The sequence below is a fragment of the Aquarana catesbeiana genome, linkage group LG01, assembly GCF_042186555.1.
Source record: "Aquarana catesbeiana isolate 2022-GZ linkage group LG01, ASM4218655v1, whole genome shotgun sequence".
In the NCBI taxonomy this organism is placed as follows: Eukaryota; Metazoa; Chordata; class Amphibia; order Anura; family Ranidae; genus Aquarana; species Aquarana catesbeiana.
The window spans coordinates 241,478,415-241,504,262 of record NC_133324.1 but is presented as its reverse complement, the minus strand read 5'-3'; the positions used below and the strand labels follow the sequence as shown (position 1 = coordinate 241,504,262).

General features: G+C 43.7%; 1 protein-coding gene across 2 annotated transcripts in view; it reads right to left on the bottom strand.

The window, feature by feature from the left end:
- The window catches only part of RNF34 (ring finger protein 34), a 53,225-nt gene that overhangs the window by 6,912 nt on the left and 20,465 nt on the right, over window positions 1-25,848 (bottom strand). Inside the window, exons 3-6 of one of the 2 annotated variants that reach the window (XM_073626638.1) lie at window positions 23,672-23,743; window positions 15,753-16,151; window positions 7,317-7,370; window positions 5,028-5,229 (exon numbers count right to left, since the gene is read on the bottom strand). In XM_073626638.1, the coding sequence (XP_073482739.1) occupies window positions 5,028-5,229; window positions 7,317-7,370; window positions 15,753-16,151; window positions 23,672-23,743 (727 nt within the window). The remainder of the gene's footprint in view (window positions 1-5,027; window positions 5,230-7,316; window positions 7,371-15,752; window positions 16,152-23,671; window positions 23,744-25,848) is intronic. The other variant, XM_073626644.1, reaches the window with a different exon arrangement.

The following is a 25,848-nucleotide window of genomic DNA, read 5'->3' as shown; positions in this document are numbered from 1 at the left end:
CTCAAGGCCAGCTTCATCTCTAAACCCAATTGTAGAAAATCCAGAATTCTACCTATCACATATCTTCTGGGATGCCAACCCCTGGATTCACACCAGGATATATAAGCTTTCCAGACTCTATGATAAATCATTCTACAAGCTGGCTTCCTTCCATTGATCAAGGTAGATATCACAGAACCTGAAAGCCCACGACTCTTCAGAATGTGGGTCTCAATAGCCAAACCGTCAAATTTAGTGTTTGTAAGGCAGGATGGAACACTGGACCTTGAGATAACAGGTCTGGGCGCACCGGTAGTGTCCACGGGGAACCCACCGTCAGCCTTACTATTTCCGCATACCACGTCCTTCTGGGCCAAGCAGGGGCCACAAGAAGTACTGACTTCCTTTCCTGCCTGATCCTGCGAAGGAGCCGTGGCAGTAGCAGAATAGGCTGGAATGCATAAATCAGTGAGAACCGATGCCACGGAATCACCAACGCATCTGTCCCGCATGCAAGAGGATCCTTAGTTCTTGCCACAAATCTGTCTATCTTTTTGTTGAATCGGGATGCAAAGAGATCTACATCTGGAACCCCCATCTTTAGGCATATGGCCCAAAAGACATCGGGATGCAGAGACCATTCCCCTGGAAGTAACTGCTGGTGACTTAAATAGTCCGCCTGCCAGTTCTCTATCCCCGGAATAAAGACTGCCGATATGCATGGCACATGCTTCTCTGCCCAGACTAAGATCTGGTTCACCTCCTTTTGAGCAGCTCGGCTCCGGGTGCCTCCCTGATGATTGACATAAGCCACTGCTGTGGCATTGTCGGACTGGATCCTGACCGGGCAACCCTGTAGCCTGATAGTCCAGGCCTTTAGGGCTAGATATACCGCACGGATCTCCAGAATGTTGATGGGTAAGGTCCTCTCTGTTTTGGACCATACCCCCTGAACCGCAGACTGTTCCAGAACTGCCCCCCAACCTGACAGACTGGCATCTGTTGTTACCACCGTCCAGGTAACCGGCAGAAAGGATTTCCCCTTCTGCAGGTTTTCGGGTCTGAGCCACCAATTGAGGCTCTGATGCACCGCATGAGACAGGTGCATCGGAAAGTCTAATGCCTGAACCTTCTTGTTCCAGGCCGACAGAATACTGTGTTGTAGCAGTCTTGAATGAAACTGAGCATAAGGAACTGCTTCGGATGAAGACACCATCTTTCCTAGCAGCCTCATACAGAGGCGGATAGAAGGACCATTTTTGGTCCTGACCGTCAGAATCAGCTCCCTTAAAGCAGCGATCTTTGCCTGAGGTAGAAATACTTTCTCCTGGCTTGTATCTATGGTCAGACCTAAATACTCCAGTCTTCTTACTGGTTTTAGGAAAGATTTTTCTAGGTTGAGGATCCAACCTAGGTGTTCCAGATACTTGACTGTGGTTCTCAAGTTCCCGTTCAAGGTGGCTACCAACCGGTCTATCAGGAGCAGGTCGTCTAGGTATGCTATGACAGCTATACCCTGAGCCCTTAATCTGGCCAGAGGAGGAGCCAAGACCTTCGTGAACACTCAAGGTGCAGTGGCTATCCCAAAGGGCAGAGCCACAAACTGGAAATGGCGCCCTCCTATCTCGAAGCGCAGAATCTTCTGATGAGCAGGAAAAATGGGCACATGCAGATATGCATCTCTGACTTCTATCGATGCCAGAAATTCTCCTCCCTGCAGGGTGGAGACTACTGTCCGAATTGATTCCATGCGGAAGGATTGAATCTTTAGGAATCTGTTCAGATCCCTTAAATCCAAAATGGGTCTGACTACCCCATTTGGTTTTTGGACCGTAAACAGGTCGGAATAGAAGCCCAATCCCTGGTCCTGTGCCGGAACCATCATAATGACCTCCTGCGACAAAAGTCGCTCTAATGTTAGAAGGAGCGACTGCTTCTTCTCTGGGTCTCTGGGGACACTTGATCTGAGGAACCAAGGAGAGGGAACTGCTTGAAACTCCAGCTTGTACCCTAAGGTTACTGTGGAGATTACCCATCTGTCCTGGAAGTCCTCCTGCCAGAGCTCTGAGAACTGTCACAGTCTTCACCCCACTCGAGCGAGTGGGGGCGCCCCTTCATGAAGAGGTCTTAGTGTTTGGTCTTGTAGGCTTCTTCCCCCAGGACTTCTTTTGTCCCTGGGGTTGACACTTGTTTCTGGGCCCAAACGGAGGAGCCCATCGAGACTGCCTGGAGGCTAAAGCCCCTGGCGCTGGGGAAAGAGTCAGTTTGAAAGAGGGATGCTTACTCTTCTTAACAGGTAAGAGAGTACTTTTCCCACAAGAGATTCTCTTGATATAGTCATCCAAGTCTTCTCCAAACAACCTTGCACCATGAAATGGAAACCCAGCCAGCAGATTCTTACATGGTGCTTCGGCTGACCAATTTTTGAGCCATAGGATTCTACGTATATGCACCAACCCCAGTGAAAGATGAGAGATTTGCACGATAGAATCCCTGATGGCGTCAACAACATAACATAAGGCCGCAGGAAGGTCAGCCAACCCCTGGGCCTGCTGTTCAGGTAATACTTTGATAACCTGCTTAACATCGCTGCAACTGCAGGTTGAGCCACTGAACCTGCCAAGGAGAAAACATCCTTCAATAGGGATTCCATCTTTTTATCTACAGGATCCCTGAGCATCTGAGCATTGTCTACAGGACAAGTCAGACTACTATTGACGGAGGAAATAGCCGCATCAATGGCCGGTATTCCCCACATGTTAATAAACTTTTCTTCCATTGGATAAAGTGTTGAAAACTTTTTCGGCGGAAAAAAAACGTTTATCTGGGTGATTCCACTCAGAATAAATGAGCTTTTCAAGTAAATTATGAACAGGAAAAGCCTGTGCTATATGAGGAGGTTTCAGTGACCCTAAAGAAGAAGAGGGTTCTTTAGTTGATTCAGATATGGGCAACTTAAATGTGGAGCGGACCAATCCAGTAAGGATCTGCACTAAGACTTTCTCCTCCTGGGAAGTCGCAGAGGGTCCCTCTCCATCTGAATCCTCCGAAGAGGAATCATCCGTCCCATCCCGATCCTCTGAAAGGGATTCCTCTCCTTTATCCCAGAGCTCCTTTTCCTGAGGGTCTTGGGAAACAGAGGAAGGCCTAGTGCGTTTTCTTCCACTGAGTGAAGATGTAATCACGGCCATTAATCTTTCCTCTAAACCATTAATAGCTGAGGAAAAAACCTACTGTGTAATGTATACAGGGGCTGAAGTGCCGGAGGCAGGTATAGCCCCTGACCCCAATGGCTCTCCCTGGCTAGCCATCCCTGGCCCCTTGGGGGGGAGGATGCTGCAGAAAGGGGGTCCTCAGAACCTGAACGAGATCCCATAGAGTCTCTGGTTCTTGGGGTGTTTGAACCTCTTCTACCCATAGTGCAAAGCTGCAATGTGGAGGTATCACAAAATGAACACTGACTGCTGAGTGATGTAGTCCGGCTAAAAGCCTTGCTACCCCAATGCCCAGTCTGGTGTTCCCTAGTAAATGCTGCCTAGGAGAATGCCTGTGTCCCACCTTACATGCGACCGTCAACTCTGTGTCCCTCCGAAGGCTGTGTGCACCTGTACAGAGTGCCTTTAATAGCCTGCAGCTGGCCTGTGTGGGCGTCTGAGCATGCTGTGCTGATGCACCGCCCCCCTCCCCCCCCCCCCGTATTTCAAAAAAACGAGCGCTTCCCGCGTTGGGCGACCCTCCGGACACAATATGGTGGAAAGGCTGGGGGAGGGGGAGGAAAGAGAGAGGCCGGCAGTGATGGGCCTGCACGTGTGTAACGGCGGCAAATGGGGGCGGTGATAGAGCGGTGTACAACCGCCTCACAGATACCTGCGGCCTCCCCCTAGCCTGGGGGAACATTCCTGAGGAGAAATCCCCCCATCCCATCCTACCTGGAGCCGGCCGGAGGAGCTTGTGCAGCGTGGAAACACAGAGACAGACATCAGCATGAGAAGGTATGTGCTCTTGGCAGCTCCTGGTGGTCACAATAGGCATAGCATGCATTTACCTTAAAGGAGAAATCCTACTAGAACTAAAAAATTCTGTGGAATCTCCTCTTACCTTATCCAGCCGTAGGGTTCTGTTATACAGACCCAATCTTCACCTCTCACGGTGGGCTCCGTTTGAAAAAAACGTCTGAGACTGGGGCCTCCTACGAATAGGGGGATCCACAGTTCTGGCCCTGTAAAGCACCCGGCTAGAAATTAAGCTAGAAAAAACATTTTCTAATCTGCGGGGTCCAGCTCTCTAAACAGAGAAGCGTTACAGGTAAAACCTCATTTCTTCGGACACGAGGCCCGGGTACCATCCAATTTGGCCTAGAAAGACACTTTGAATGAATCTGGTTCGCCTGGCCTGCCCCAGTATAGGATATAGGATAATCCCTTTGGAGCTCAGCACAGGACATCTTTACACATCCATCACCTAAGACACTGGCGTAAAAACTGAGGTATCCCTGCAAGGGGAGGGATTATATAGGGGGTTGAACTTTCTGATAGGGTGTGCCAGTGTCCAATCACCAGTGATACCTATATAACTTATCAGTAATTACTAAGGCTCTGTGTCCCGTGATGTTCGAGAAAGAAAAATAAATTTCAAACTTAGCAGGGCGACCTCAGGCCTCATATTTTATTCAATATACTATAAGAGTAAAATCTAATTTACTAAGCACTTCCAAGCATTCATTTTTAAAGAGTGTAGTGGAAAATCACAGTAACACCACTATTTTTCTGGCATAAAAGAAAAAACCTAAGAATATTTTATGGAATTTTGAGAAATGAAAGTATGGAATCTGTGACCAGAAGGGTCCAATTTTTTTCACAGGCCCAAACCATATGTAGCATATCATCATCTGCTTTTTGACATCTCTGACAAGTAGAAGCCTTTTGACTATTTTAGAGTGAGAAGAGGTAAAATAGGCTCTATGAAAGTAGCTTAATCCTCTTTTATTCTTTGCCTACAATAATTAATGCAGAGCTAAACTGAACAAAACACTAAATGCCCTCACGTACAGGACTTTCTGTTCTCCTCATTCTCTCTGTACAGTCGGTTGACTTTCTCCACGAGCTCCCACTTTTCACAGCAGCCTGAGTAGTTGACAAAGTTGCGAGCCAGGATTTCTTTCAGCTGTCGGATCGTAAGCGCCTCAATTTCATCCAGCGTTGATAAGTCAGACAGCGAGGCTCTCGCCTGTTTTCGTGGGGGATCATTAGCCTAAAGAGATGTAGCAAAGAAAAAATGTCTGGATAGCATGTATGTATGTACACTTTTCATATTCTGTTGCTACCTGCAATATCTAATGTTTATAGAGTTCCTTTCTGCCAGTGCCTACATCCCTGGTATATAATATAGGAAGATATACTGCTCTGAAAGACAGCCAAGGCCCTCCACTGCATTTCTTCAGAACCACAAATATGATCCTTTACACCCCTCCTTTAAGCCACTGACTTTCATGTGAGGGAAGAATAATTTCCCGCAAAAAAAAAAGGAGTATATATACAGTATCTCACAAAATTGATTACACCCCTCATATTTTTGTAAATATTTTATTATATCTTTTAATGTGACAACACTGAAGAAATAACACTTTGCTACAATGAAAACTAGCGAGTGTACAGCTTATATAGCAGTGTATATTTGCTGTCCCCTCAAAATAACTCAACACAACAATGTCCAAACCAATGGCAACAAAAGTGAGTACACCCCTAAGTGAAAATGTCCAAATTGGGCCCAAAGTGTCAATATTTTGTTTGTCCACCATTATTTTCCAGCACTGCCTTAACCCTCTTGGGCATGGAGTTCACCAGAGCTTCACAGGTTGCCCCTGGAATCCTCATCTACTCCTCCATGATGACATCACGGAGCTGGTGGATGTTAGAGACCTTGCGCTCCTCCACCTTCCGTTTGAGTATGCCCCACAGATGCTCAATAGGGTTTAGGTCTGGAGACATGCTTGGCCTGTCCATCACCTTTAGCAAGGCAGTGGTCGTCTTGGAAGTGTGTTTGGGGTCGTTATCATGCTGGAATACTGCCCTGTGGCCCAGTCTCCAAAGGGAGGGGATCATGCTCTTCTTCAGTATGTCACAGTACATGTTGGCATGGTTCCCTCAATGAACTGTAGCTCCCCAGTGCCAACAGCACTCATGCAGCCCCAGACCATGACACCCCCACCACCATGCTTGACTGTAGGCAAGGCACACTTGTCTTTGTACTCCTCACCTGGTTGCCGCCAAACACACTTGACACCATTTGAACCAAATAAGTTTATCTTGGTCTCATCAGACCACAGGACATGAATCCAGTAATCAATGTCTTTAGTCTGCTTGTCTTAAGCAAACTGTTTGCAAGCTTTCTTGTGCATCATCTTTAGAAGAGGCTTCCTTCTGGGACGACAGCAATGCAGACCAATTTGATGCAGTATGTGGTGTATGGTCTGAGCACTGACAAGCTGACCCCCCACCCCTTCAACCTCTGTAGCAATGCTCTTTGGTTGCCCAAAAACAACCTCTGGATATGATGCTGAGCATGTGCACTCAACTTCTTTGGTGAGGCCTGTTCTGAGTGGAACCTATCCTATTAAACCGCTGTATGGTCTTGGTCACCGTGCTGCAGCTCAGTTTCAGGGTCTTGGCAATCTTCTTATATTCTAGGCCATCTTTATGTAGAGCAACAATTCTTTTTTGTTCTTTATCATGAGGTGCCATGTTGAACTTCCAATGACCAGTATGAGAGAGTGAGAGCGATAAAACCAAATTTAACACACCTGCTCCCAATTCACACCCGAGACCTTGTTAACCTAACGAGTCACATGACACTGGGGAGGGAAAATGGCTGATTGGGCCCAATTTGGTCATTTTCACTTAGGGGTGTACTCACTTTTGTTGCCAGCGGTTTAGACATTAATGGCTACGTGTTGAGTTATTTTGAGGGGACAGCAAATTTACACTGTTTGCTACACTGTAAAGTAGTGAGTGTACAGCTTGTATAAGTGTCATTTCTTCAGTGTTGTCACATGAAAAGATATAATAAAATATTTACAAAAATGTGAGGGGTGTACTCACTTTTGTGAGATAAAATATATATATATATATATATATATATATATATATATATATATATATATATATATATATATATATATATATAAAATTATTCTCTCAGAGGGAATTGGGAATCTAGCTAGTTTTCACAAATAAGCTGCACTGTACAAGAGTTTACTACAAAGGGACCCTTCCTCAAATAACTTTTCCCACAGTCATACTAGTCTGAGCTTCTTTGTAGGTCAGTTAAAAGGTACTTACTTGAGTTTCCAGGGCTTCTGTATCTGACGCTACTGATATGTTTTCACTTGTTCCCTGAAAACACACACATAACAAACAAGTGACAATCAAATCCTTTTTATAGGTCTGTTAACTTTATAATCGACTGGCAATTTCCCATTCCACTTGTCTACAAACATTTAGTGGTTTCAGGTTCAGATGCTGCCTGTAGCACCACAGCCTATTTTCTAAAGCAGAAGATAGCTGGGAGGGTTATAAAGAATCCCATCACTCAATAATACAGCACAGGCAGATCGAATCACTAGAAACCACAGAAGGTGAAGAGATAATTACAGGCCTCTACATTAACAATTCAACTTCTTTCAGACAAAGAAGTCATACAGTCATATTTATGCCCTTATGCACTAGTATGAATAACACAGTGACATAACATGTCATGGATTCCAAACATATCCCTTTCGATTGTAATGCAGTCAGGGGGTGCATACAGTATGCTTATAGTGTCACATTACTACACTGCAGTAAATGAGCTTAAAAATAAGGTATCCCTTACCCCTGTAGCTATAGGCACTTTAGAGCACTTCCTCCTCATAGCAGAAGCACTGCAGTTACAGAGGAGAGTGAGGATTTCCTTTAATGTGGTTGCAAAGGCTCAAGTTTTTATGCGTGAAGGTAAAAAACCTTCTGTGGGCAGGAGCCCCCCCAATACTTCCCTGAGCCCCATCTCAATCCAGCAATGTGCACCAGATCAGCAGCTCTCTGGGCTCTTTGCCTCCTCATTGCCTGAGACAGCAGCGAGAAAGACTGGCTCCTACTACTGTCAATCACAGCCAGTGAGCAAATGAGGAGAGTGGGGAGGCGGGGCCAGGCCACGCTCTGTGTCTGAATGGACAGGCAGAGCAGTGGCTTGGGCGCTCCTATAGCAAGCGGCTAACTATGGGGGGCAGGAGAGAGGAGCCAGGATCGCCGGCTGGGGATCCGAAAGGAGGATTGGGGCTGCTCTGTGCAAATCCACTGCACAGAGCAGGTCCATATGTTTGTTATTAAAAAAAAATCTGCCTTTAATGTCACTTTAAAGCTCACTTACTGCGTCTTAGAGCAGGCCCTGCATAAAAAAGGCAGAGTCTGCTTATCTGGGAACTGGGAGCCCCCACCACTTCAGAAAAATGAACTAAAAGATATTTTAAAAACAAACCATTGAAAAACACTGCAGACCCCTGTTTTCAAGCCAACGTTCAAGGAAGGTGCCTCTTCTGTATTGCAGTGCACTCCTGCAGGATCCAGCTTTCCTAGGAGACATTGGTATGGCATAATGACATCACTGGTGCCTTCAGGAAGTGGTCAGAAGCTAAGGTCTGGAGGTATTTTTTTTTTACTGGTTTGTCATTTAAAGTGTATGTGAAACCAAGACATTTTTTTAAATAGAATATAGAAGGTTTAAAAACCTTTTAGACCCCTTTCACACTGAGGTGCTTTACAGGTGCTACAGCGCTAAAAATAGCGCCTGTAAAGAGCCTCTCCTCTCACTCCAGTGTAAAAGCCCGAGTGCTTTCACACTGAGGCGATGCGCTGGAAGGACACCAAAAAAAGTCCTGCAAGCCGCATCTTTGGAGCGGTGAAGGAGTACTGCTCCTGCCCATTGAACTGAATGGGCACCGCTGCAGCGGCGCTTTTCAGGTCGTTTTAACCGTTTTTCGGCCGCTAGCGAGGGTTAAAACCGCTCCGCTATCGGCCGAAAACCCCCCATTAAAAAGGCGTTAAAGCGCTGCTAAAAATAGCAGTGCTTTACCGGCTGACGCCCCAGTGTGAAAGGGGCCTTAGATTTATTTCTCTGTGTCCTGGTTCAGAAAATCAAGAGGAAGCAAGAAGAAATATCTCCAAAACAAGAGGAACTCCCCTCTTCAGCTAACCATACATGGAGCTGATAGAAGAAGCTGGGTGGAAAACTGTCAGCATGAAAAGCAGCTGCATCCAATCAGATGCAGCCACTGTTTGGGTATTCTGACAGCTGTGGGGCTGAATGAAAGAAATCGTACAGTGCGTGGTCCGATTAACCCTTCCAAAAAATATTGTAAAAAGTTCTGCATTCACTTTAATTAGTGTTTTTTTTAATTCTGGGGGTGGAATCTGTAATAAGTAGACCTTGATTTCCCCTGTGAAGTCCTTACTAGGAATAAGTAATTATTTATGCTATGAAACATGGAAATCACCTCAGCCCACATTAATGCTTCATTGTACCTTACAAGCCCTTCCTTTGTATAATTAAAAATGGTCAAGCAATAGATCCATTCATATCAAGAAGAGTGTATGCTTTATGTTTGTGTATAGAAACTGCTCAAAGGAGTTTATTACATTATTGCTCTATGCTCACCAGCCACTTTATTAGGTACACCTTGCTAATATCGGGTTGGACCTCCTTTTGCCTTCAGAACGGCCTTAATTCTTCGTGGCATAGATTCAACAAGATGTTGGAAACATTCCTCAGAGATCTTGGTCCATAGTGACATGATAGCATCACACAGTTGCTGCAAAATTTGTTGGCTGCACATCAATTATACGAATCTCCCGTTCCACTACATCCCAAAGGTGCTCTATTGGATTGAGATCTGGTGACTGTGGAGGCCATTGGAGTACAGTGAACTCATTGTCATGTTCAAGAAACCAGTGGTGAGATGATTTGAGCTTTGTGACATGGTGCATTATCCTGCTGGAAGAAGCCATCAGAAGATGGGTACACTGTAGTCATAAAGGGATGGACATGGTCAGCAACAATACTCAGGTAGGACGTGGCGTTTAAACGATGCTCAATTGGTACTAAGGGGCCCAAAGTGTGCCAAGAAAATATCCCCCACACCATTACACCACCACCACCAGCCTGAACCATTGATACAAGGCAGGATGGATCCATGCTTTCATTGTTTACTCCAAGTTCTGACTCTACTATCAGAATGTCACAGCTGAAATTGACTCATCAGACCAGACGTTTTTTCAACCTTCTATTGTCCAATTGTGGTGAGCCTGTGCGAATTGTAGCCTCAGTTTCCTGTTCTTAGCTGACAGGAGTGGCGCCCAGTGTGGTCTTCTGCTGCTGTAGCCCATCTGCTTTAAGGTTCGATGTGTTGTGAATTCAGAGATGATATTCTGCATACCTTGGTTGTAACGAGTGGTTGAGTTACTGTTGCCTTTCTATCATCTCAAACCAATCTGCTCATTCTCCTCTGACCTCAACAAGGCATTTTCATCCACACAACTGCCGCGCATTGGATATTTTCTCTTTTTTGGACCATTCTCTCTAAATCTAGAGATGGTTGTGTGGGTAAATCCCAGTAGATCAGCAGTTTAAGAAATACTCAGACCAGCCCGTTTGGCACCAACAACCGTGCCACGTTCAAAGTCACTTAAAGCCCATTTCTTCTTCATTCTGATGCTTAGTTTAAACTTCAACAAGTCTTCACCGCGTCTAGATGCCTAAATGCATTGAGTTGCTACCATGCGATTGGCTGATTAGCAATTCATGTTACCAAGCAATCGAACAGGTGTACCTAATAAAGTGGCCAGTGAGAGTATTTAAACAATATAGGCTGTAGCATATACAGGGTCAAATGTGAATAAAGATGTTATTGTATATGTTACAAGATACTGTACATCATACCACTGAATATTCAATATTGTGATTTTTTGACACAAGACTATCAAAAATCCCATAGAGTATTTAAAGGGGTTTCTTTAAAATGCATTATAGAACTGGGAACCTAAAGGTACAGAATTCACTGATTATATTGCTATTAACTATCAAATTTATAATTCATTTATAACAAATAATTGTTATAAAGTATCTTCAGTCAACTGATGTAGGAAACATAGCGGCAGAATCATACAAATGGTAAAGTGAAATATATACTGGAAATGTAAGGTACATGTTACATCTATACACAAACATTTCACTAAGTTAGACAACTCTTATTTGCAGAATTACTAGGTGAAAAAAGCCTAGAAAAAACAAATGCAGCCACCACATCTAAGGACTCTTGAGAACTGGTAAGCTGCAATATATTATATTTTTGTTGTTGGACTTGGATACACTTTTATAGTTTGACACTTGCCATCTGTCAACTGATCAACCTTACATGTGGTTTCCCAGGTTCTAAGAGTGCAGCATGTGAGGTCAGGCAGTTGACAAAAGAGCAACTATGAAACTTGGGAATGGATGAACCTGTATCCATTAAGCTTTAAAAGTTAAAGGGATTGTAAAGGCTTGTTTTTATTTCTTTCAAAATAACAAACATGTTATACTTACCTCCTCTGTGCAGTTAGTTTTGCACACAGCAGCCTGGATCCTCCTCTTCTCAGGTCCCTCTTTGCTGTTCCTGGCTCCTCCTCTTATAGAGTGACCCTCAGCCAGCAGCCTGCTACAGGGGACACCCGAGTGGAGTCAGAGCTCCGTGTATTGATTCAGACATGAAGCCCCGACCTGGCCCGCCCCTTTCTCCCCTGATTGGCTGACTGATTTTAATTGACAGCCGCGGGAGCCAATGGCAGCGCTGCTGTGGCTCAGCCAATCAGGAGGAGTCTCTGGGACAGCTGACACTCGTGGACATCGCTGGAGAGAGAAGGGGCATTTAGGTAAGCAATTAGGGGTGCTGGGGACACTGCTACACACAGGTTTTTATCTTAATGCATAGAATGCTTTAGGATAAAAAACATTCTGACTTTACAATTCCTTTAAAGTCCTGTCTAAAGATGAGAGTCACAAGACAGCTGGAATCTATTCTACGAGCCAGAGAACCATCATATAAGGCAGTCTCACTGGATAGGAGGATTGCAATTATCATGGCTTAGTCATAAAAGGCAAAGTCATTGAAATCTAATGAACACCAAGTCCTCACTGGCTCCAGTCCCAAATTATCAGGTGTCATGTGTTATGATTAAAGGGGTTATAAAGGCAGAAGGTTTTTTTTATCTTAAAGCAGTTGTATACCCGCACAAAAAAAAAAAAAAACCCTGTAAAGCAAAAATGCATAATGAGCTAGTATGCACTGCATACTAGCTCATTATGAAATACTTACCTTAGAACGAGGCGTCGGCATCTGATTCCGATCACCACCGAGGGAGCTGACATGTTACCCTCAGAGTGTCTTCCGGGTTCGCGGCTCCGACGCTGTGAGTAGCCTGAGCCACGCTGACATCACTCCCACGCATGCGCGCAGGAGTCTTGTTTCCGCTGACCTCAGTGGCTGCATGCAAAGTGAATATCTCCTAAACCGTACAGGTTTAGGAGAAATTCATTTTACCTACAGGTAAGGCCGATTATAGAGTTACCTGTAGGTACAAATGTAACAAAACAGTATACAACCAATTTAATGCATTCTATTCTATTATGATAAAAAGCCTTCTGTGTGCAGCAGCCCCCCTAATACTTACCTGAGCCCCATCTCTGTCCACGAATGTCTCAGCCGTCTGATTGGCTGAGACACAGCAGCGGCGCCATTGGCTCCCGCTGCTGTCGAATTCAGCTAGCCAATCAGGAGTGAGAAGGGCCGGGGCTCTGTGTTTGAATGGGCACACAGAGCTGTGACTCAGCTTGGGTGCCCCCATAACAAGCTTTTGGCTGTGGGGGCACTGAACAGGATAGAGGGGCCAGGAGCAGCAAAGAGGGACCCAAGAAGAGGAGGATCTGGGCTGCTCTGTGCAAATCCACTACAACAGAGCAGTTAAGTATAAAAAAACGAGCCTTTACAACAACCTTAAGTCTATTTTTGGGTGAAACGTGTCAGAGAGGGAGGATCCAGGAGGGGCTTTGTTCTAAAGCACCTGGTTCAATAAAAGGTGTAATTTTTATTGAATGCTGGACAAGCAGGCAGAGTGCAACTGTTTCTTTTCAAGAGAAAACCAGACCCTGATAAAAAAAAAAAAGGAAAGGACAGCAAACCTTCAGAGCTTGGTGACATCATTGTGGCCCCGGCCATTCATACAGCCGGAGCACGCATACCCAGAAGGAAGATTTGGTGAAGATAGAAGCGCCGGATAGCCGTGACAGCGCTGCAGGCAAATCTGTGCACACTAGCACATTATGTCATAACGCTGCAGGGGGCACGACTGTTTTTTTTTGTTTACTACCGCTTTAAGCTATGACAATAAAACCTAGGAGCTAATTTATTAATATGCACAGCTGCACCAGTTTAAGTAAATCTCCCCACTGTCTCCGTGCAAGGCAACAATACTCGCGCCTATACATCTGTCAAAATTAGGATGTGTGACTGTTTACATATATCCGCTGCTTCCCCATTCAGTAACAGACTGCTTACATGCAGCTCCAGTCACATAAACAAAACTGTTCATACTGTTCATGAGCTCTTAGGCATAGTGTATTAAAACATTGAAATAGAGTACTGGTTTACCTTATGCTCGCTTTCGATCCCCTGACATAAACTGAAGTAGCACGCTCAATAAAGGATAGTAAATGAAAACCTTCACAGACAAGGTAAGATTATAAAGCTTTCTTAAGCAAGTTTAAACACAGACTTAGTCAATTTAAAATGAAATAAAGGGGATTAATTCCATTTAATTCAGCTCCACATTTAAAGGATACGTTCACCTAAAAAAAAAAAAAAAAAAAAAAAAATAATAATAATAATAAATGCACATATTTTAGCAGGTAAAAAATGTGCATTTATTATTTTTTTTTATATTGCAGCCTGTAAAGCATTGCACCTGCGATCAGCAGATTGTGGATGCAATCCCTAGATTCTGCAGACTCTGAGTCAGCTGTCTGCTCATACCTCCCATACTGGTAGACAGTTACTGAATTGCAGGAAGAATCAATGAAATACAAGAGTGCTAACCAGCGCCCTCTTCGGTTAATTGAAAACTACAAGAGCTGCGACTGCTGGTGGTAACTACACGGCTGTGTTGGCAGAACCCTGCACAGCCGCGTAGTTTTCAAAAAGTGACAGCGGGTGTGGGGAGAAGGTCCCTTACCCACTCTCACACAGGGGGAGGTGGGAGTATAGGGGAATGTTACATGTTAGAACCCACATATGGGTGTAACATGTAACTAAAGGTGCCTTTAAACTGGTGCCCAAATACATAAATAACTCAAGAGCCAATCACCCAAATTAGAAGTTAGCAGTTGGGGGGGGGGGGGGGGGGCACACTAAAAGTATTTGTCAAAAATTGTAACATTATACCATAGAATGTAAATGAAAAAAGTTAAACTGAATCTGTGATTTACCCACACAAAATAACATTCACTTCAATTGCGGCTCCACCGGCAACATATTGCTTTTCCATTGCTACCCTTCTGTTCCCTGGCAGAGCTGGTGCTTGGCGATTGACCACCCAGGCACACAGTGCTGTCAAATGGTGTTGAGAGTCCTCAGCTCCGTGTACGCTCCAAGTAAAAACTTAGAGCTTATACAGGGACCTGGACTGGATCCCGGCAGGTGACAGCGGACATCTACCTCCCCCATAGAGAACAATGGGTGGTCCGATCGGGTCCACCTGAAAAAAACAGACAGGCGGACCTGATCAGTCCGCTGGTGTGAAAGGGGCCTAACTTTCAACAGCCAAAAGAAAACAGAGGGTAGGGGAACAAGGTTAGTATAAACGAATGGTATGGCCTGCCATAAATGGATTACTTTAAGGTGGTATTGAAATTATAAATCATTTATCCCCAATCATTCCCTTGGTCTCCTCACCACATAAGTGCTCAGTACCAGACCTCAGATCATTCCTTACCCCATTTTTTGGTGACCAATGCATGTGCTTTCCCAGCTTTTTTTTAACCTTGGATTTCTAGTGCCTTGTTTGAAGCACTGTACAGCTGCCCCCTGAGCATGCAAGGACTGCCTATAGATTAGTAGCAGTGAATAAAGCTATGGTAGAGTCCAGGATGGTCACAGCTAATCTGGGATCTGTTACTGTGCACTTATATGTACTGTGGGAATGGATGGTTTATAATTTCCCTTCTGCTTTAATGGTAACAGAATAGATAACTGGGCCCAGGGTACCTTGCAAATCTTGATCAAGCCAGCACACAAAAATGTCTCAAACTATCCCAACAGTTCATATTAAAGCTGGCCACACATTATACAATTTTCTTGTTCAATTTCCTTTAAATTTAGCTTCAACTATGTAGCGCAAGGTCCTGCCAGACTGCATACAAATTGAAAGTGTTTAGGTTTGACCTCATAGGATATGGCTTTGGTAACTCTAAAGGAAAATTGTACAAGACAATTGTAGAATATATGGCCAGCCTAGGCCAATGTTACTTAACTATAATTGCTCCATTATCAAGCTATTTTTATAATTATATAGATGAAACACTGGAACAGTTTCAAATAAAATGTTGCAGTTTACAATGCAGCTTTACATTAATCTGCAGACTAATTCATGATATGTTTTAATTTGTGAATGGTGCCATTTTTGATACACCCATGAAGTTGCAATCCCAAGTACCTGGGATGTAGAAGCACTTCCCATGCTCCCACTTCTATCAGATAGTTCTCCCTGAGGTGAGGATAAGGAAGATGAAGGCGCTGATAAAGCAGAAAAAAAAGAAAAGGCAGATGTCTGTGATCGTGCAGAGCTGTCCATATTAACATCCATCTCCTCTTCAGGACATGAGCCATGGTGGCAAAGCACCAGTTCCACCAAGTCTTCCTTCTCCCTGCAGCTGTCAGTGGGGATGTTTCTTAGAGTCAGATACTGTCGCAGATCCTTTACTTTTAGTTTCATTAATTGAGGCCTTTGAAATGCAGTTTCTTGTAGTAGATGACAGGTACTGCAACGCCTGAGGTTCTCGTGAAGTGTTGAGCAAACTGAACAGAAATCTTTCTTGCAGTAACAGCAGACATGCTGAAAAAAAAAATAGAAAAGCATTCCATCATAATGGGGATGTGAATGCCAAACTCAGAATATACATTACACTACATATAAACACAGATATATTAGAGGGTACATAAACCTCAACAATTAACCTCCTAAGAACAAGTGTCCTCTTTGGAAGGTCTTCTTTCACCTTCTGCTGCAGTGGCAATCATAACATTTAGGATTCCCTATCACTTTTCATTAAAATGACATTGGTCATCAGGACAAATAGGAGTGAATTAACTCAGGGGGACACAGACAGCAATAAAGGGTTGTTCCAACCCTTTCCTTCCCAATCCAAAATTGTTCAATAGACTTTAATAGGTGTAAAGACAAGTGCAGGGTAAAAACCTCATTTACACCTGCAGGTTTATAAAAAAAAAAAAAAAATATATGAATGCTGCGCTATCACCATTAGTTTATCTGTGAGTAATAAATAACCACGGTCTTTGAACTGATGTTGTATGTGTTTTCAGCAGAAAAAACAATCAATGGATAAAAAAAAAAAAAAAGATCACTCCTAGGTAAACTCTGCAAATGAATCCCTTTTGGGCAAACTCACTGTATTGACCCCCACAACATGCGCTCCAACAATAAACAAACTCCTTTCCTTCTTAATCAGGAAGGACTCTGGCTCTTGGAAAACCTCAGAAGCTCATTTATACCTGCGATTATTTGTGAACACTGATTGAGCCAAGGGCGGATCATCTGTCCTTAACCACAGGTAACCGCTGGATGTGCGAATAAATACAAAACAGCAGTGGACAGTCACCAGCTCTCTGCTCAGAGAGCCCAGAGATCCGAGTGATTGGTGGTGTTAGATCGCTCGGTTCTCAGTCTTAGAGCCGACGGGGGACAGATGCAGCATCGGACCCCCCCAGCTAAGTATGATTGTGAACCCCCCCCCCCAAAAAAAGACACTTTTCTTTTAAATGACTATTTGTGTGGTCTAATGGCATAACTGCCTCGAGAGTACTTGCTAAGTCACTGACCCAGACAAGCTATGCAGATCAGACACTCTCTCTTCCATTTAACTTTACTTACTGCATGCTTATTCTAGGCCAGTGACTCAGGAAGTACTGAAACCAGAGACTCTCAGGCAGCTAGCATTTTCACAAGGTGTTCAGCACTGGTATTCTACACATTTCAGGTTTTTTTTTTTTTTTTTTAAGCTTTTTCTGACAGGTGTTAATTGAGATGCATTCCCTATCTCAGCTGTTGGCTCCAAGACTGAACTGCTTTTAGATCAGTGGGTAATTCCTTGGAAAAGCATGTGATGCAGGTTTTAACACAACCAAATGGAGTTTTCAGCTTGGTAAACTGCAGAATCAAAAATGGTTTAGCTATTCCAATATACAGCCATGGACTTTAAAGGAAAAGTTCACCTTTGGAACATGTAACATGTCCCAGCTTTTGCCTCTCCTCCCCTTAAATCCCCTCCTCCCCTGTGAAAACGGGCGGAGGGATCTTCTCCCCACATCCGCTGTCACAATTTGAAAACAGCACAGACGTGCAGAGCTCCGCCCACATGGCTGCATCATTCAACAGTTTCCTGTGAATGAATGCCTACAAGCACCGTCAGCCATTGCAGCTGATGGCTTGTAGTTCTCAATGAGCTGTGGGGGCGCTGGTGAGCACTCTAGTAGTCCATTGATCTTCCTGCTTTCAAGTAACTAACTGCCCATACAAGGCACAGGCAGACAGCTATCATGGGTGCAATGCTCTGCAGGCTACTTAGAAAAATAAAAATATATAAATGTACATTTTTTTTTCACCTGCAAAAATATGTGCATGTAATTTTAAATTTCTTTTTAAAAGGTGAAGTTTAAGCCTTTAAGTGCACAAAGTATATATGAGTTCTTATGCATTATTAAAGTGTTGCCTAACCCATCACTCTGTTTGAAACTAACTAGCAAGGACACAGACCAAAAAAAAAAAAGAGTTTTTCTATACATTATACTTTAACTAGTGGTGCACATAAAATTAAAGTTTCAGTACTGAAACTGAAAATTCAGGATGCACTTGGCCGAAACCCAAATTGACAGTTTTTTTTTTTTTTATAAATAATTGTATTATATTCGACTTTTAAATGAATATAATGAATTTAAAATGAATATGAATTCATTGTTGGCCATTATCGGCACCTTTTGAAGCAGTGTTAAAAATCCTGCTTGCAGCATTTTTTGTCAGTTAAACAAACCGCACCAAAACCCACCTCCCATGGAAATGCATTGAAAACGCAGCAAGAATGCATCAAAAATGCACTTGTGTTGCGTTTTTGATGTATTTTTTGTATCACATGACCTATGAAAAACACATCATAAGCACAGCAAAATGGTAAAATTGCGGGCATTTTCGGCAGCCATTATTGGCACTTTTTTTTCCTTTCGACACAACGCTGAATGCTTTTACATGGGGCGAATTTCGTCCAAACAGGTTTGCCTGCTCAGCAGAGGAGCTCTCCACTGATCCCAGGTCCGTGTCCAGTCCGCTATGCAGAGCGGACACAGACACAGCCCGCTGTTCTCTATGGGATGGTTGGATAGACTGCATGTCTGTTTCCATCCTAATGTCATCTGATCCGTTCGATGGATGGCGACACATGTCCGCTGACATCCGCCGCCCCATAGAGAATAATGGGTGGTTCGATCAAGTCCGCCTAAAAAACAGACAGGCGGACCCAATTGGTCCCCTGGTGTGAAAGGGGCCTATTTTCAAAATTTTAAAATTTGGTGCATCACTAACTTTAACACTAAGTTTAGGAGAAAAACAGCCCACCCCTACTGTACATCTACTAGCAAAACCTTATATAGACAGTTGGTAAAAAAAAAAAGCCATTTGCTGCTAGTGCTGACAGAACAATACATTCTATTCTAAATTGTATTTAGAACAAATCTGAATGTTCTGTAATCTGGTGTGTTAGCTTCTTACCAGCTGTCCCATTTGGCTGTCACACATTCAGCCAATTACAGAATTGGGACAGTCATTCTGCTAACTGTGCATGAAGATTCTTTCCATGGTTTGGCCACTTTGTAGAAAGTTATTGAAAGTAAAAATCCTCTGCATTTAGGTTAAAGTTAGAGTTTCACCCATTTAAAAGTCAGCAGCTACAAAAAGTGTAGCTGCTGACTTTTATTAATCAGACACTCACCTGTCCCACGGTCCAGCGATGCGGGTGCAGGAAATCTCGCTCCTCTCTGAGGTTCCGGCATTCTAACTGTGGGCACCCGGTTGTGCCTTCACACTGCGCATGCGCGAGCTGCGCTGCGAACGGCCAGGCAATCTTCTGGGACCTGTGACGTGTCCCAGAAGATTGCAGGGAGGGAGGGGGGGAAGAGGTGAACTTCCTTCCGGCGCCGCAGAGCCAGGGGAGGAAGTGGGGGCTGGGTGCCCGTAAAAACAGGGTACCCGCTCCTCCCCAAAAAAATGACATGCCAAATGTGGCATGGCAGGGATCACCTGCACTTAAAGCAGATGTTCCATTTTTGGGTGGAACTCCGCTTTAATAAGTAAACCCTTTATCAAAAATTTGAAAAAAATTACATTTTGGATGAAAACTGCACCTTTGTCTTAAAAATCAACCTTGTATCGAGCTTAGCACACATTTTAATTCAGCAATACATCCACTATACCTTTTTTCTACAAAGATTTTCCCAGGGTCTGCCTAACTAAATAGTAACAACTAACTATTTTTTTTTTAAAGCCTGTGGTGTGTAAACACACTCCAGAAACTCCACCTGCTGCCAAAAAAAGTGCACACACATAAAGAGTGATACACAAAACGTACAACGGGTGTACACATAGTCCTCTGAAATCGAAGGACCTTGCCCTGATCCCCCTGGGCATTAGGCTCCAGACAGGGACAGGGGTACTTACACTTAGTCCATCTGGCCGAAACCAGATGGACCCCATTCTTTGGAGGGTCTGCCGAAACAGACTCACCCAAGTATTAGTTAGGGCTCCCCCCCCAAAGGGAGACCCCTAGAGAGAGGGCGAACTAAGCCAGAAGGCCATGTCCACCTCCTCCCAAGACTTTCAGGGCAGGCCCGAGGACCTACACCCTACCAGTCACGCGTGCAAAACCGTGTACAAACAAAAAGAAGACTAAAAAGTGACAAAGAGCAATAAATAAAGTTGGGGGGGGGGGGGGGAGTGGAGAGAGGAAGTGAAAGTGACCATTGTGCAATACAATGTTTGCCGCTTACATTATCACCAAGTTACTGTTTAGGTCCCTCTGTAGGAATTAGTGCACAGGTAGTACTAGCACAATTTTGTTAAATTATACCTAAAAATGAAAAGGAACTTATTTCCATTTTTAATAATGGGAGGGTTAAGACCAGTGTCAGGTGTGCATGTGTGTGTGTGTGTGTTTTTTTTTTTTTTTTCTTCTTCTTTTGCCATCTGTTTCTCATTAGGAAGATTTTCCTTCACTTTCTGCTCTGGAGACTCAAGGCAATATCCATCTTTCCTCTTTATATGGTAGGAAATCTCCTCTTAGCAGTTGTCATGGGAACAACCGTCACCATTGGAAGATTTCCCACCAATTCCTACTCTGGTGGCAACTCAAATTTTGGATTCACCCTCATTTTTATTCCTGGTGAAATGGGGGCAATTAGAAATCTCTCCAACAGGGCACTACAGTTAAAACCGGGCAGTGATTATAGTTTAGTTTTTAGTTATACTAGTTAGTTGCTATACACACACACGACACACACTCTGCTTCTACCTCCAAGAGCGGTGATTAACAGCAGCTCTGCCTCAGGAGCTGCTTGTCAATCCTTTCTTCTAGATCGAGGGACACAGAGGACCTAATATTCATGACTACTTGGGTTATGCCACCATCTTCAGGTAAATGGACCCGGGCAGAAAAAAAAAAAAAAGGCAGGAACCCAGGCATAACTCCCAGACAGCTAAGCTTTAATTTTGTAGAATGCAATGAAGCAATGAAACAGTCAAGATGGGAAGGATCTCAGTGTCCTTTGATGTACCCAAAGAAAAGGATTTTACAGGTAAACAAAAAACCCTACATAACTATTACCACTTAGCATGTCCCAGCACTGAAAATGACCAGTGGACAACATAGCAACAAGGCTAAACATACCCAAAAACAGAATAGGGGGAAACCCTCTACAAAGCCACCAGCAAGACCTTTTACCCACAACTGGAATCCACAGAGGCGTGAAAATCGACCAGGTAGAACTTGGTATTCAAAGCCAGGTAGATGCTTTACAAACTTTAAACAACAGAAGCTTGATGCTGAATTGCCTAAGAAGCACAGACACTCCTGGTGGAATGGGCTTTGACCAGAAAGGGAAGAACCTTGATACCATAAGCCTGAAAAATGAGCCGACAAACCCACCAAAAAAAAAAAAGTGGGCAGAGATAGTAGCCTGACCCTTGCGAGCACCCTCAGGAACATAAAAAAGGAAAAACAAAACAAAACAGGGAAATTAAGTGTCCAAAATGAAGCTGTAGACTTCAGATAAACTCAAACAGTTCCACTGATGGCAAGACCATGTAGACAGACAGACCAGGTTAGGATAAACCAGCTGAATCACCCAAAGTTTCAGGATGTTGATTGGCAACTTCTGCTCCAAGGATCATATTACCCAAGCCAACAGGTTCTCCAGAACATCCCCCTTGCCCAACAGGTTGGCATTTGTTGTCAGGATCTTCCAATTCATCAGGGGAAGAATTTTCTGGTATCCAGCATCTGTGTGGATATCCACCATTCCAGAGTTGACCTGGTCCTGGGAGTTAGATGCATTGGCAAATCCAAGGACCTCTGATGTTTGATCCATATTGACAGGATATGGAACTGAAGAGCTCTGAAGTGAAAATTGGCATTGGGGACCGCATTGAGGGAGACTAATCTTCCCCAGCACCTTCATGCAGACCTGATTTGAGAGATTTTCAAACAACCTCATGACGCCATCTGGGACCGAAGTGACAGGCATTTCTCCAGATGTCCAGACAAGAACTCTAGAGGTTGTGTCAGAACCATGGCCGCATTCTGAAGGATTGACACCCAACCGAACCTTTACAGGACCTGTAACATCTGCTGGATATTGGATGACAGCTTCTGAACCAATTGCACCCTTAGAAGCAGGTCAATCAAGTACCCTACAACAGGGATACCCATGGGTTCTAAACAACCCCAGAAAGGGAGTCTTCATCTTGACATGTTGGGGGCTGTGGACAGGCTGAAAGGCAATGCCTGAACTCGAAGTGGCAATCCTACTTGCAAATCGCAGAAACCCTTGGCGAAGCCAAAATTGGGATGTGTAAGTATGCATCCTTGATGTCTACTAATGCCAGGAAATGCCCTTGATGCAGCAAAGTAACCACAGATTAAGTGGATTCCATCCTGATTTTCTGCACTTTCAGGAACTTGTTAAGAACCTTGAGGTCTAGAATAGGCTGGACGTCTCTGAGAACTGTACCAAGGTTGAATAGAAGCCGTGATACCTCTCCCCCTCCAGTGTGGATTGGATGATCCCCTGGGACAGCAGGCTTTCCAGAGCTGCAAAGAAGATCATTCTTTTTTGTGGCTCTGAAGAAACCATTAGGTGCAAAAAGCATCAAGGGGGAAAGCAGATAACTCTAGTTTGTAACCTCTGGACTTTCTGAGTACAGATGGTCACGAAGGCATATAGACCTCTCCCTACCCGCACGAGTTGATTCACTATGAGTAGGTCTTTCCTCTGGGGCTGGAGGAGTTAGGAATCCAGTTCATCTTACAGACCTGGAATGCAGGCTTTGCTTAGTGCCAGATGCTTGTAATTTTATTTTAATAACCTACGGATAAAAACATCCAAGGCTAGTGCAACTGATGTTTTTTTGCAGAGAAGTTCTGCCAAACAACATCTGAGCCATAGGATCCTTCTCGTGTGGCTCTCAAAAAATCTTCTGGGAACCGCCAGATGGCAGGATCTCCTGGGTGTGACTCTCTGGAACAGATCATACACTTTGTAAACTCCCACCGCAGCCACTGAAGACTGCAGAGTCCCTCCCACCAGAGAGGATGTATTAAAGAGGGCCTCTAACCTTTCATCTGTAGCATCTTTATAGACCAAGAACATCACCCATCGTGTACTGTGCAGGGGGTCCTCTCTAACTGACAGATGGATTTAGGAGCCCACCCCTCATCTTTCCATTACAGCAGGCACGCCCCACAGAGCTCTTAGGAACTTGACTCCCCCACCAGGAGATCATTACCCTGGACCTCTACATCACCTTGCCAGCAAATTTACCTGGTACACTATATCCTGAAGACCACCACCCATAGGATCCAGTGCCCACTGGCAGCATTATAGGCTTTCCCCACTCTTGCATGCAGGGTTCAGGTACAGTCCCCTCTTGGTCTACTGGCTGTAGTGACTAATCCGGATAAAGCCCTAAAAATAGGCCAGGAAATGGGTGAACTAAAGCCCACAGAAGAAAGTTTCAGGGACATGTAGGTAGGCACATTCCTCACCTAAAGACAAACGCTTTCAACTGAGGCTTACTTGAGCTGGAAGGGGATTTGCCTGGTCAGGAATTCCTGCCATTTGGGCACTGTCCATGAAGTCCTCTGTGTCCTGTGATGTACAATTAACAAAAAGGTATAACAATTTTTTGTTTTTTTTTGCAGATCTAACAAAAATGTGCTAGTCTCATTAGAATACAGATTTTTAAAATAAAGTAGTTGTAGTAGTTGTCCTTTTGGAGGAAATTATTAAAGACCAATCTATCCAAACTTTAATAAAAGTTTTGGCTTGAGATTCAGAGTAGTTAAAACCCTTGTCAGGTTTTCATTATTATCTGCTCCTCCGTTTGAGAGATACCCTCTCAATTTGTCCAGGTAACCATTGTCACTGGGGCTAACGGTGAGGAAAAAAAAATTTGAGCTGCAACCAGAACAGAAATAGGGGGGAAATCTTGTTATGACGGAATTATCGTCACATTAGGAGAGATTTGCTCTCACTTTCTTTTGTGTCTAGAGAACAGGAAATCTCCCCAATGGAGCACATATGTAAAGGAAGACCAACAGGGATTTTCACTATTCCCCACTCTATCCAAAAACAAAAAGAAATGTTTTGGCTTTAGTCAAACTTCAAATATCTGAAATGATTGCTGTAGTTAATAGATCAAAAATATCTTTTTTGATAGTGATAGGTCTTGCCAGTAAATACTCGCCTCATATTTCGGCATACAACTGCAGTTCTGTAATTTGTTCCATTGTCCAGGTGCTGAAAAGGACGTTTAGAAGTTCTAAAACCTAACTCGTTTATTATGAAAACTCAACATGAATTTCTTTTGAGTGTGACTCTGCGGGGTACATTTGGAATAATGAAGAGTGGGATTTCAGACAAATGCACTATGCACAAAACAATATATAAAGTAGCAGGGGCGTGCAGCTGTTCCTACATGCCTCTTCATCTCACAGGAAGCCACAATCATTTCTACCTAATGGATGCATACAATCAAAGCTAAATCACCCTGTACGGAAAAGAAAAAGGGTTTATTTAGGGCTTTATTTTTTTCGATAATTGTCAGACACCAGACAAGTGTTGTTCAGGGACCTCCATAAAACAGATTGATTTTCAATGGAGGAAATGGCTGGTCATAATTTACTACAGCTTTCTGGTTTGTACTTATTGCAGAACCACTCTTGAAACATTTTCTCTCCTCCCTTGAAACACAAGACAAATAGTTTGCAGTTTTGCCATGATTTGTTTAGTACTGTGCAATAAACATGAAATATTTGATAAATTAACTTATCACCAAAAAACTTCAGAGATTTACAGAGTATGCACAAGTAGACTATTCACACCCAGTCCCAAAAATAAAGAAGCTGACCATTTAAATATAATTGTTTATTATGGATACTTATATAGTACCATCAATTCATGCTGCTCTTTACATATATTATACACTCACATCAGTCTCTGCCCTCCAGAAGCTTACAATCTCAGGTCCTTAACGCACATTCATACAGTGAGGGAAAAAAGTATTTGATCCCCTGCTGATTTTGTATGTTTGCCCACTGACAAAGAAATGATCAGTCTATAATTTTGATGGTAGGTTTATTTTACAGTGAGGGATAGAAGAACAAAAAAATCCAGAAAAACGCATTTCAAAAAAGTTTTAAATTGATTTGCATTTTAATGAGTGAAATAAGAATTTGAACCCTTTGCAAAACATGACTTAGTACTTGGTGGCAAAACCCATGTTGGCAATCACAGAAGTCAGACGTTTCTTGTAGTTGGCCACCAGGTTTGCACACATCTCAGGATGGATTTTGTCCCACTCCTCTTCGCAAATCCTCTCCAAGTCATTCAGGTTTTGAGATTGACATTTGGTAACTTGAACCTTCAGCTCCCTCCACATATTTTCTATGGGATTAAGGTCTGGAGACTGGCTAGGCCACTCCAGGACCTTAATGTGCTTCTTCTTGAGCCACTACTTTGTTGCCTTGGTCGTGTGTTTTGGGTCATTGTCATGCTGGAATACCCATCCACAACCCAATTTCCATGCCCTGGCTGAGGGAAGGAGGTTCTCACCCAAGATTTGAGGGTACATGGCCCCGTCCATCATCCCTTTGATTCGGTGAAGTTGTCCTGTCCCCTTAGCAGAAAAACACCCCCAAAGCATAATGTTTCCACCTCCATGTTTGACGGCGGGAATGGTGTTCTTGGGGTCA